The sequence below is a fragment of the Larimichthys crocea genome, chromosome XVII (assembly GCF_000972845.2).
Source record: "Larimichthys crocea isolate SSNF chromosome XVII, L_crocea_2.0, whole genome shotgun sequence".
NCBI lineage: Eukaryota > Metazoa > Chordata > Actinopteri > Sciaenidae > Larimichthys > Larimichthys crocea.
In genome coordinates, this window is record NC_040027.1 from 16457943 (window position 1) to 16470489 (window position 12547).

At 40.3% G+C, this 12547-nt stretch overlaps 1 protein-coding gene across 2 annotated transcripts in view; it reads right to left on the reverse strand.

The window, feature by feature from the left end:
• Positions 1 to 2143: 2143 nt before the first annotated feature.
• Positions 2144 to 12547, reverse strand: part of polrmt (polymerase (RNA) mitochondrial (DNA directed)) — a 43162-nt gene continuing 32758 nt past the window's right edge. The window contains exons 17-22 of one of the 2 annotated variants that reach the window (XR_003464049.1): positions 9408 to 9506; positions 8978 to 9050; positions 6597 to 6688; positions 5394 to 5467; positions 2645 to 2984; positions 2144 to 2562 (exon numbers count right to left, since the gene is read on the reverse strand). Coding sequence is in view for 1 of the 2 variants with exons in the window: in XM_027290336.1 (XP_027146137.1) it covers positions 2935 to 2984; positions 5394 to 5467; positions 6597 to 6688; positions 8978 to 9050; positions 9408 to 9506 (388 nt within the window). In the remaining variant the exon portion in view is untranslated. Of the gene's footprint in view, positions 2985 to 5393; positions 5468 to 6596; positions 6689 to 8977; positions 9051 to 9407; positions 9507 to 12547 lie in introns of both variants that reach the window. The other variant, XM_027290336.1, reaches the window with a different exon arrangement.

A 12547-nucleotide genomic window follows, 5' to 3' on the forward strand; every position in this document is an offset into this window, starting at 1 on the left:
TCTTCCGGCTCCCAAATGGCTCTTCATTTAGTATCACTTGGAGCCTTCTATCTTAGCCTAATTTAGCAATTATGAATGCCATTTGGAGTTTTCATAGTCTTATTTTTATGCATTTTATAATTACAACATTACAAAAATAAATAAATAATAAAATCCACAGTTAGGGGTGGGCAGTTCTTAGATGTCTGTGCAATTTTACAAGTTCTGCACTCAGCTTTGCAGTGTTCAGTATGTTGCTGGATGCTGCTTCTTTTACGGTTTCTGCTCACTTCTTCACTTCTGCCTGCAGGAATTCTCAGCTGACTTAAGACTTAAGACTCGACTCTCCTCGACGGGAGTCTGCGCTTCTCATTCGCTACAAAGCATCGGCTCTTAGAGCCGACTTGTTCATGAACAACACATCACTAAATTGAACAACTGCACACACGCAATGACCTGACACTGGGAGTACTGTGGTAACTTAATAAAACAACTCAACTTAAAGTCAACTCACTAGCTTTTCCAAGAGCTTTCAACTGCATCTCACAGTCTTCTTCAGGTGCTCCATGACTACAAGCTTTTTACCAGAGCTTTCAACTGCATGCCTCGGGCTTCATTAATTAAAAACACCTCTTAGAGTCTAACATGTATTATTATACAGCAGGCATTTCACACTTCTGTCTTCGGTCGGGCATAAAAACTGAATAAGTGAGCACAAAAGAAACATTTTACGAAGGAAGTCAATAATTATATTTTCTTCTCTCAAGAGAACGGCATCACCTTTGTACAATATGTTTTCCTAATAAATCAACACAATGTTAATCTCTGGAGAGGAGCTGTAATGGAAGCTATCTGACTATTTCCTGCTACAAGCGGTGTTCGACAGCAGATATCCAAGAGAAACTGAGACAAGCCCATCAAAGGAACTGCAATTTGCTGTAAGGACATCTTCAATATCCGGTTTACTGTATTTCAGCCAGTGGACAGTAGGTTACGCCTCAAAATACAAACGTCATCCCAACGACAACAAACCTTGACGTGTGAAGGTTCCTGACCTGCTCCCTCCGTACTGACCCTGCTACGTGTTCTACCTTTTTAAGTGTTGTAGCATTCTAAGACTAATTCATCGACGTCCCACAGTCTCTGCGGCATGAGTCACAGCTATTGATTGAGCCACTTATACCGTCAGCATCCACCAATCCACCAATCCATCCACCCACTCATGACCACTCCTTGCTGTTGAGCTCAGGTCATATACTAGTGCAGTACAGCCGCGTGTAGGAGATAAGTTGTGAAATGTAATATGTGTTAAGTATGTGAGATCCTGAGAGCACTTTACAGGAGAGGGCTCTGTCCTTGACAACAAGCCTCAAAGAGACAAAAGGGAGAGGACAAAATTTAGTGTACAAATATGACAGACAACTTCTAATCTAAGCAAGACGTATTCTATCTATTCTATTAACAGACATAACTAGAAAACATATTACTGTCATCAACTGCTGCTGTTAAAGGTTAAAATGGCTGTAAGCACAAAAAGGAAAATCAAATTGTTATATTATCAATACTAATCTGTTGAGAAACACACAGACCCTTTTCATTAATATACAGTGTGCAGGGAGAGCATGAAAGGAAGACATCACTGTGAAATCAAGTCATTAGGTGAAAGCTCATTTTTACTCAAAAGGTAAAATATCTGATCTGGTTACACACATCAGAAAATGTGAGAAATGTGCGTGCTGCCATGCAAATAATCTGAAAACAGTCCAATCAGCAACACTATGTGTGCCCCCTCAAAGATTATTTCCATTTCATTACAGTCACTCAGCCAGCTTTGTTTGTCTGAGCCTACATTTTCCCTTTGAACATCAACCGCACCTTTTGTCTGAAACTGCTGTAACGTTTCCAGCAATGATCAGATAGCGCTTCTGCTATTTTTACTTCTAAATGCGACACTGGCCCAGAAAAATAAGATCGGAGTTGATTAGCTGAAGCCTTCAAACCCTTTGTGCTGCATCTAAAAAGGAGGCCTTCATCTCATGATACACAATAGAAACGAAATATGCAGATATAACTAAATAGCAGGCTCTCCCATTCATCCTAGTTAAGCATACTCAGAATACCAGCTATTTCTTTGAACCACTGAATGACTAAGGACACATTTTTAAAAAAACATTTATTTTAGAGCAATTGTCAAGTGCTTAGTCACTCCAAGAAGGTAAGAATCAAGAGTAAACAGACACACAATGATGTCCAAAAGCCCCTTAGCTTTTCCCTTCACATTTCTCTTTCTCAGAGTTTTGTATCCCCCCCATTTCAGTACAGTACATGATTTCTTCATCAAAAGTCTCCTCAAACTTCTCCAGAAAAGGTTTAAAATGTTTGAACATTGTGTCAGAGAGCACCCTGCCATCCAGTAAGTGATGGGATCGACGATAAGGTGAGATAGTCGCAGAGGCAGGTCAGCACGCCGGAGGGGGGGGCGAGGTCTCCACAGCTTGAAAATGCTCGCACACCAGTCACCGGCAATTACAGCTTTGCAGTTGAAACCTTTCTGCTTGATCTTATCGAGTAGTGGAAGTGTTGCTGAGTGATGAAGGATTCAGTCAGTTCGGCACGCACTCACACACAAATATATACACCTGAATATATCCACTATAAGACGTACTTTTCACTGATTGAAGTCCTAACATTCCTATTCGGTGCTGATTCCCTCAGCTTTCGCCTGGATGAGTGTCCAACCCTCTCCTTCCATCAGCCCACTAGTCAGTTAATCAGGCGTCTCCAGTAACTCCAGCATCTCCAGCCAGCACCGTGAATCAGGAAGAAGGCAGGGTGCGGCCGGATCAATGTCCTGATGTCTGTGGGAGACAGTCGAGACCCTGGGGTTTGCAACCTCCCTGCTGAATTGTGTCAAATCCATTCATCTCCCTCCGCTGGCTCGCCCTCACGGACCTCTCAGCTGAAGAAATAAGTGGATTCTTTCACCTGTTCGAGATCAAAATCACCTGGAGAGACAAGAGGCGAAGTGTCAGAGCAGGTTAACATCTGTGGATGGCAGTTACACAAATTACATTTACTGAAGTTTTAATTATAAAGAAAACTTAAAAACAACCACGTACAGGATGAATTTGGCACAAACCAGTCAGCATAGCATTAACAAGAAACACAATAAAAATTATTGGGATATCCATCTAAAAATTATTTCAGTGGAACAAGCTTTCATTGCCTTTTCTTTAACTTAATACTCACAATGTGAAGCTAGACCTGTGTTAAGGCAGGATGTGATGTCACATGTTCAATTAATAAAATCAATGAAATAACTGTTGTTGATCAGTTAAAAACAAAACAAAACATACTAGCGGCTCTGTGAGGCTCTACTTCAGTCAACAGTGGTGCTGATGTTGAGCAGGTATAATGTTCACAGATATGGGTAAAATAAACCAAATTATTGCACAAATTTAAATTTTGACTGGATGATAGAGCAGTCGGAGGATCACCAAAGTCATTACAATAAATCCTAAGAGGGACGCGACTGTCTAAATATTTATTATTTATCAAAACATTTTAAGTGAAAGCCATCAAATTCATCCTTTGGGAACCATGAATGTCTGGACCAAATGTCAGTTGTGGATTTTGACTGACTGGAGCACTGACATGTAAATGTAATTATCTTAAAAATGTCTGTCACTTTGTATTTTGTAAGATTTTAATTTTTAGAGACTTGGACAATTTGCACAGTGATCATTTTTGCTGATTAATGATCAATTAAGGAAACTGCCAAGCATTTAAAGATGTAGGTGGGATGTAGCTAGTTTTGAGGTGTCCTGACTCCAGTGAAAAGAGTTCATGAGATGAAGAGTAGAAGTTATTTCATAAATGGGTTGAACTTTAATTTTTAAATTAGATATAACTTCTTAGTTTTACTGGGCGCCGGTAAATTTTCGATGAACTTTAAAGCGCAGCATGAATAGTAATTTTAGCTGAGGCTGAGGCCTTGTCCTTGTCCTGTACTCTGTGCTTTGCCTTGTGCGCTCTTTGTCTCTCTGACAGCTGCGTGCACCAGCAGGAGCTGCCGTGTGAATTATTGAGGAAAGACCATAAAAAGCTTAAGAATGCAAAAACCTGACGTAGATAGAGTATGATAGGTAGACGTGAACGCTTAAAGCTGAAATACAAACCAAGTACATAAATGTTTAGCTGCTTGTGACAACATTAACACACGGGTGGTATCGATAAACTCATAATAAGTTTCTGCTCATTAATATGCTAATCCTCGCAGCAAGGAGCGACAAACTTCACTCTACTCTACACAGTTTATTTCAGAATTTTACTTTTTATCTTGTGTTTTTCTTAAGTTACTGTGGATTCCACTCTAAAGAGAAAGGACGTGTTTCTTGACAACTGCTCGCCTTGGGTCTTACTTGCAGCCTCTGTGGCGTTAAATGACACCCAAGTACAAACGTCAGTGTTTAAAATAGAAAAGACATGAGCACACTGAATAAATTAAAGCATTTACTATCCTAACAGACAGCTACTGTATCATCAACAGTCAGACTCCAGCTGGAGAAGCATTAGCGTCTTTGCACAGTCATGGCTCGGAGTTATTCAGTGAACTTTCCGGCCTTTGTGGTCATAGATGCACCTGATTTTCTGATCTGCTGCCAGATTATGCAGAGTGAAACCAGACTCACCTTATTAATAAGTTCAGGATCCTTCATAGTGAAGATTATAATGGCTCATATTGAACACAGTGGGCATTCAGGGACAGACACAAACACACACACACACACACCTGACTGGTCTCAGCCACATAAGCTGATTATGCAGAGGAGGAACACAATTAACAGTAATCAATTTATACAACCCAGCTGTCGGTGCCAAGCAGACAGTAAGTGTACAGATGGAGATGAAGCGAGGGGGGTTACATAATAGCAAAGCCTCCATCCACCTGACTGACAAAGTGCCTCTGTAGCTCCGCTCTGGACAACAATGGGCAGATGCTCGCAGTGGCGTCAAAGCAAAACAGAATCTGGACCTGCTGGTGGACACGCAGGCAGGCATGAATCCAGCACTCATGACATAAGCTGTAAATTGAATTTTAGCCAAACTCAGTGGCTTTTCCTGTTTGAATCAATCATGTCTGAGCAACGCAGACAGCTGGACAACCGACTACAGACAATGGGATAACTATACAAACAATAGGCGACCGCAATTATACAACAAAACAGAAGATACGGGATTGTGCAGGAACGCAATTTAATATCGTACCGCAAACAGAGCTTACATAAAAGGTCCTCTTCAATCCAATTAGAACAAAGAAAGAAAAAAAACAACAGCTCCCTGTGTGTTCTCCCTCAAACAACAGTCGAACCTTTGGCAAGACCAGGGGAGCAGACAGCTGCATACAAACTGACCTGTCTTGGGCACTTTGGCGATCAGCAGCATTAACCTCCTGTACTCCTGGTATTTCTTGCTAATGGCCTCAGTCCTGAAAACAAAGGAGAAAAAAAAAGTTAAGCTTTAGTAACTTTGAGAAGATCATGTTTGTGAGTACTGACTCAAAGACGACTTTCTAAGTTGTTTCAGTCCACATTAAAGTCTTCATCGGTTCTCAAATGATGGTACGACGAAACTCTTCAGGTCTAGCTCGACAGCGTGAGCTTACACGCGAGTTGTTTTTCAGTCCGAACAGCCAGTTCAGCGAGTAACCGCTTTAAGACTGGCACATATTACTAGTTTTAATGTGATGTGGTAGAGGTGGCATAACACACCTGTTAATGTGCGAGATCTGACTGGTACACTCAAAAAGTATTTTAATCTTTTACCACTCACTGTTGTACCATTTAGAACAGACTGGTAGTACTGTAAACAGCTGAAAAACATATAAAAACATGTTTATGTATGATATAATATATGTGAAGATATGTAAACTCTTCAAATTAGAAATAAACTATCAGAAACAATATCTATGTTTTGACTTTACACACATTGCGGCCAACTGAAAGAATCTATAAAGACTTTCTGTTCTCACACGTCTGTTTTTCCGTGCCAAGGAGAATTAATATTGTATTTTGTGAGGAGCAGTAACGTGTCTGTGTGAAAGGGAGCGAGAAAGACAAAGAGGACAGGGGTATTTTGCGAAGTAAAGCCTGTAGAGAAGGTGTCCAATTATCTCAAAAGAGCGAAAAACACAGTGAGATGATGAGCGCAACCCAGCCTGAGGCCAGTAAGACGGATACAGGAAGAGAGCTATGAGAGGTTTGTATCTAATGTCATAAACAAGTTGAGGGAAAACGCTGATGAACCATAGAAGCACTTAAAGATAAAATACAGCCTTGAATAAACACAGAGCCAGAGACTGATGGCAGTGATGGTTGCTGGGTAAGAATAATTCAAACATAATAAAAGAGGCACAGATTACACACAGTAATAAAACAGTCTGGAAAGATGACCTTGTACCAAATTTGCTAAAATGCAAATGTTGTATCAATTATTATTTATACATGAATTTGAGATGCTGTGAGATGAGATGCTTAGTGTTGCTCCTGACACTTCACGTGTGTGTATGTGAGCGTGAACGATCAAATGTGTTCCTGCATGCAGGTGTGTAAACTCACTGCAGCCCAGCGCAGTATTTGTACAGCAGGAAGTTGGACAGCTCTTGAAGGATTGGCTGGTTGTGCAGGGCGACAAACTGTTCCCGACAGACCTGACAGGAAAGGGAAGAAGCAGAGAGAGAGTGTACTTGGAGTTAATCTGGTCCAAACTCTTGAGCAGAGGTGCCCAGACTTTCGTGCCTGTTGATCTGGTAAAAGACTAAAAGGAAAAGACTGAAGAGAGGACAGCAAAGGAAGCCAGAGAACAAATCAGGCAAAGTTATCAGGAATCTTGCTTCAGCTGCATGTTTTCTCTATTCCTGCTTGAATTATACTATGACATCTGTCAAAACAGAAAGTGGAGAGTATAGTGTGGATTGGATTTACGTTGTTGTTGACACACGGCAGTATCACCTGGGAGAAATTGTGTTATTAATTTCTGTGCAGGTTATCAGAATCATCCCTATGGTACAGATGGGTTTCCCCAGGATGTGTGCTCAGTTCAGCAGGGGTTAGAAAACATGTTGCCATGATGTAATAACAGCTTATACTGTATTTCAAGTAGAAACACAGAAACTAGAAAAAAAAAACAGTACAATTGCAAAAACAAAAAACATTTGGAGTCTTTGGCTAGCTAACATGACACATGAAGCCAGTGAGAAACAGCAGCTAACTGCAGTGACGATGCTGAGACACACCATACAACAACAGCTCTATAGGAAGTAAGAAACGATCTCTGGGTGTCAGAGCATCAGCAGGCAGCAAAGGATCAAGAGCAAAGAGTAACACTAAATAAAAAATGTTATTATGTATGAACTTATCTACAGTTTACCATCAAATAAATGCCTTACACTAGATATATAACAGACATGTAATGGTATGTTATAGTGTGTATGAGGGAAAACCGAAAATTCAGTGCAAATTTTAACCAACTTTTTTAGAAAAAGAGGTAAAAAGAAAATGCAAATGAATGTGTCCACTGCAGTTATGCAGATTTCATGATGTAGGCACAGAAATAAACATGGAGTGTAATGAAATGTTAAGATTAGAATAGTGCCTCGTCAAACCTCAAACAATAATAAAGCAGAAAACATAACAGTGATATGACGTTTATGTTGTGTACATCATTTGAGGAATGTTACAATGTCCTTATTGCTGTTCATGCAAATCACATTTATCTGCTTTATCTGTTTTTTGAGCGGATTGCTTCAGTGGATAATTTATTCGGTGTGCCATTGCCCTTCTGGCACTTTGCTTTTATGTAGACACCAACTTTCCCACCTCAGCCGGGCATAAAAACACAGTTCCTGTGCAAAACCTTATTATTTACAAGATAATTACAGTGATATGACCAGTAGAGCTAACAGTGAGGGTTCCTGCTATGAATATTAAACATTTTCTGCACATTACTCTCTAGGTTTGTGCAGTTTATAGGACAAAAATAACTCACACATATTGATCATGTCATACTGTCTTAGTCATTCTGGTTTGTTTTCTACCCCCACGTGTGCGTGCTTCTCACAGTGACATCAATCAGAAACCCGTCTATACTGGCAGCCTGGCAGTTCAGAAAACGATTGGATGAAAAATGGAGGGAGGATCAGTTGCCATTCAAATAAAGACCTTCTTCATGCGCTTAGGTATTGACTAAGATATTTAAAACCCCCTCCTCTGCCGCTGTGTTCAATTACCTGTGTAATGAGGAAGGCGTACACTCACACATCAGGAGAGTAAATGTACTGAAGGGGAACTGCTTCATTGGCTGCAACTCTTTGGAAATTGGGTAAGGACATAAAACTGGGACTGGTCCTCTGAAGCTACGTCTACAGAAAATTGGGATTTTATGGTAATTCGATCCATTTTATTCTGTGCAGTGTCTCAGTCTGCACCTGTTAACAAGCTAGTTTAAGCAGGCGGGGGCAGACAGTCATTTATTCAGCACAACAGGCTCTGTCTAATGCTGCTACCTGCAGCCAGCAGCCTGTAGATAGATGAAACAGTGAAAATATCTGACTTGATTTGCTGACTTCACAAAGCTGATGCCTCTACTTTTACACGAGCAGTTGTGATGCTCCAGAAATGATTTTTATCACCAGCACCTGCTGTAAAGGTACAAATAAAAAAAACCTGAGTTCTCAGTGGTTTCAAATCACACAATAATATTTCTGTTCCACTCAGCAAAAATGAGCTAAAACAAGCTTACACGTAAAGGCAAGAGAGAGGCAGAATTACTGAATCACATGTGTCACCTTAGGCTTTAATTAATCAGCAAAAAAGGAGAATCCTAAACCCTGATGTTACACGATCAGAGGGCTGAGGACATTTCTGAAAGGACACTAAGGACAAGGAGTGGTCAACGAGTCTAAACAGGTAGAATTAAAAGTACTACTGTGATTTGATACCTTGTTCATGGTGTCCACAGTGAGGGCGTGGGTCCAGAAACAGTCGTGAACTGAGACGAAAGTCAGGCCAGCACTGAGAGGAGAGGAGAGGAGAGGAGAGGAGAGGAGAGGAAACAAGACAGTGAGTCCATGTGCAGGGATTGAAATTAGAAAGAGCTGACTTAGTTATTAAAAAAGTGCATTACAGTGACAAGAATTTCTAAAGCTATAGCAGACCTTCATTCAAAGCCTGTGCGAGTCTGTCATGAATTATAAAAACTGTCAAGAGGATCGTTCTGTGAAATTAGCTTATATTACAAGTCATATGATACAACGCCTTTTCGGAGGTGAAAATTGCAATATGACATTCAGAAAGTCATTTGAGGTCATGTATACATGAAGAGTCAATGTCAGAAGCATATTACAGACTGAAGATCTTACAGTATCATACCTATAGCAGTGGAGAGAGGTCAGCATCATGTGTGTGGAGTCCAGTGAGTGGATGAAGTTTGGGGGGAAGGCATTCTTCTGTTTGACTGTGTCTGGCCTCCTGAAGAATGGACAGAAAGAAAAGCATAAATATAAAATACACCTTTGTAATAGCACCCTGTACTTTGATGCTTTCTAATATAAAGTTGTTTCATAAGTCTGTAGTGGTCCCAGTGTAACCCAGATGATAATTCTCAGGGAGACAGTTAGCAAACCTTTGTTTTGACTCCCTTTTTAAGTTTGTGCACTGCTTGGAAGACAGCATGTCTTAGTAACTACTGAATAAAAAGCACTGTGAGGACTGAGGATGGTTTTAAGTCTGATAATGCAGCACAGAGTTTGCAGATAAAGTAACTGCCAGGAGGAGTGTTTGGACAAATATTCTGTGCATTAACAATCCTAAAAAGAACTGTACAAGTAGTACATGTACTGCATTTTAAACACTGTATTATTAAGCACAAACAGTCCATTATGTGCAGTGTCTGCAAACACTATTAAAATGATTAATCTGACACCAATCAATTTTTAATATGTGAATATTGTCATATTATGTACAATTAAAGCTACTATTTAAGTGATGGTCAAATGGACGTAAGAACATTTTTATCAAACATTATATGATGCATTTCTGAGTGGAAAATTGTGCCTGCATCCCTCAAAATTGGTCATAAGCTGGAGCTATATATAGCGCCGTAGCAGACTGCTGGCATTCACCCACTCCACCATCACCTGTGCTGTTAGATCAGGAGGCAGATTACGCCTGAGAAATTAATAAATTAGAAGCACAACCTGATTCTCAACAAGGTGTTTGCTGTCTGAGGTCGAAACCTCTTGAGACCTCTGACGCTTGAGCCAACGCCGGAGTGTGGTTTTATATGAAGGGCCTGCTCACGAGTCACCTCAAATCACATCGGATTCATACATTTTTAAAACGAGTCAACAAAGGAAAGATGAAAAGTTAGGATTGATAACAAAAGAAATATACACATGGTAAGTCATAATAATGAGATAAAAAGATGAAATTATGAGTTTAAATGTCATCATGTGAATACTTCTTATTATCAAAGCTAAGCTTTCATTTTATTTATTTCTTTTACTGGCAGAAATGGGCTTCCATAATCCATAAAACCACAATTTTTCTTTTACACTTCCGTTTTTGTGCACATTAAAACAAAATTAACTCTTTAATTAGCAAGCTTTAGGAGGTGCTTGAAGGCCGATTTTGGTACCTTTCGACAGAGCCAGCCTGTTTCCCGCCATTTACAGCGAACACAGAGGCATTTGTGAAAAAGTACTTGTGTAATTAGTAACAATATCGGAGGCTGTATCACCAATATTACAACTAATTCCCTGCTAAGTCAAAATGTCTTGAAAAAGATCTATTTTCTATAAGATACCTGGGGGACTCTGTGGCTCTGTGCTTTCTAAACAACATCTATATGAGAACATACAAATATAGACGTGATATAAAGGAAGTACAAGGTAATATAATATGTATATATATAAATATAGTGCTGCTGTTACTCATGATGGAACTGGTGGTAAAAAAAGCATCCTGCCAATCTGTATTCCCGTGTTCCCATTACCCTGAGCCTGTGCCATTCAAATCCTTTGGGGTGCCACAGATCAGTACACTTTTCTAATGGGAATGGAGACAGAGCAGAGAGAGCCTGGTCCAAACCCAAAGTGACACATAGGCATGCACGATGCCAGTCTGTCAGTACCGTTTTTGTTTTCGGTCCATTTTATTTTTGGCTTGGAAATGTTACACTTTTATCTTTTGTTGCTTTTAGTTCTGCTGTTTTGGAGCTTGAGCTGAGCAAAAACAAGATTCCTAGAAATCTATGTGCAGGCAGTCAGCAATTTACACTTAGAACAAGACTGTCTTCCTCTTCCTTTCCCCTTTGTCTCACACATACACTCACACTCTAAAACAAACATGTCACCTTCAAATCCCAGAGGCCTGACAGACTGGAAAAGGTGCACAGTCAGTACTCTAAGGGTTAGCAACCGCAGCTCTCTAAAGTGCAACTGTTCTCCCAATAGAGCTGATGGTTCACTTCATATCACAAGAGAGACTGAAAGATGACATAGGGCTGAGCGTTTTTGTTTTTTTCTTTTATCCTCACTGCAGTTTAGCAGCCTGGATAATCAGCACTCATCTGAAGATGAGAGCGACATGAAAGCAAGAAAAGCAAGGACTTGAACTTCTCCGTTTGTGACTTCATTTACATGTTTAGGCGCTGGACGAACTTTAAACACACACGTACAATTGTGTGTACTCTTATTTGTGTGTGTGTGTGTGTGTCTGTGTGTGTGTGTCTGCAGAGGGAAAGCTGAGAAAAATCAGCCATAGTGATACTGTCAAGTTTAGCTCAAAATATCAGCCTGTGAAACACTGATGCTTTTCCCTGACAGCAAATTTCAGGCGAGACTGCCTTTCAAAGTGGCATCTCTTCCTCTCCAACTCCCTCCATCCCTCCCTCTGCTTTGGCTGTTTTTTTTCCAGTATTCACACTGCTGGATCTGCAGTGTACTGTAGATGTCAGATTGAGGAGGACGGCTGTCAGTCTCTGCCATCTCTGTCTGCTTTGCTCTCGCTCCATCCTCCCACGACTCTCCGTCGCTGTCTCTCATTCTGTCTCTTTTTGTCCTCTACTCACCTCTATCACCCTTTCCTCTGTCATCTCTTTAAAAACCTTATCTACACACGCGCATCTACACTTTTCTCTCGCAGTCATTCACACAGCCCAAACTAGCACTTATTCAGGAAAGACCACAAATCATTCCAAAAGGGCAAATATCATCTACTGAAGTGGGCTGCCACTCACTTACTCACAGGTGCAAAAGAAGGCATAAAAAATGTATGTGAAATGTCTCAAGTGTATTAACTTATCAGTTATTTCACTGCTCATCACCCAGTCGGCATTAAAAGGATGTCATTTGTCATGCATAACTGCACTAGAGTAAACAAATGCATATTTAGCTATATAAGCCAGCTGAGGCTACGGCTACATAAACTGCACATGTTTCTATCGTTTTTTTTTTTGTCATGTTGAGTCATGCATTGTTAAATAATGCCACATGTAGTTCTGGGATCTA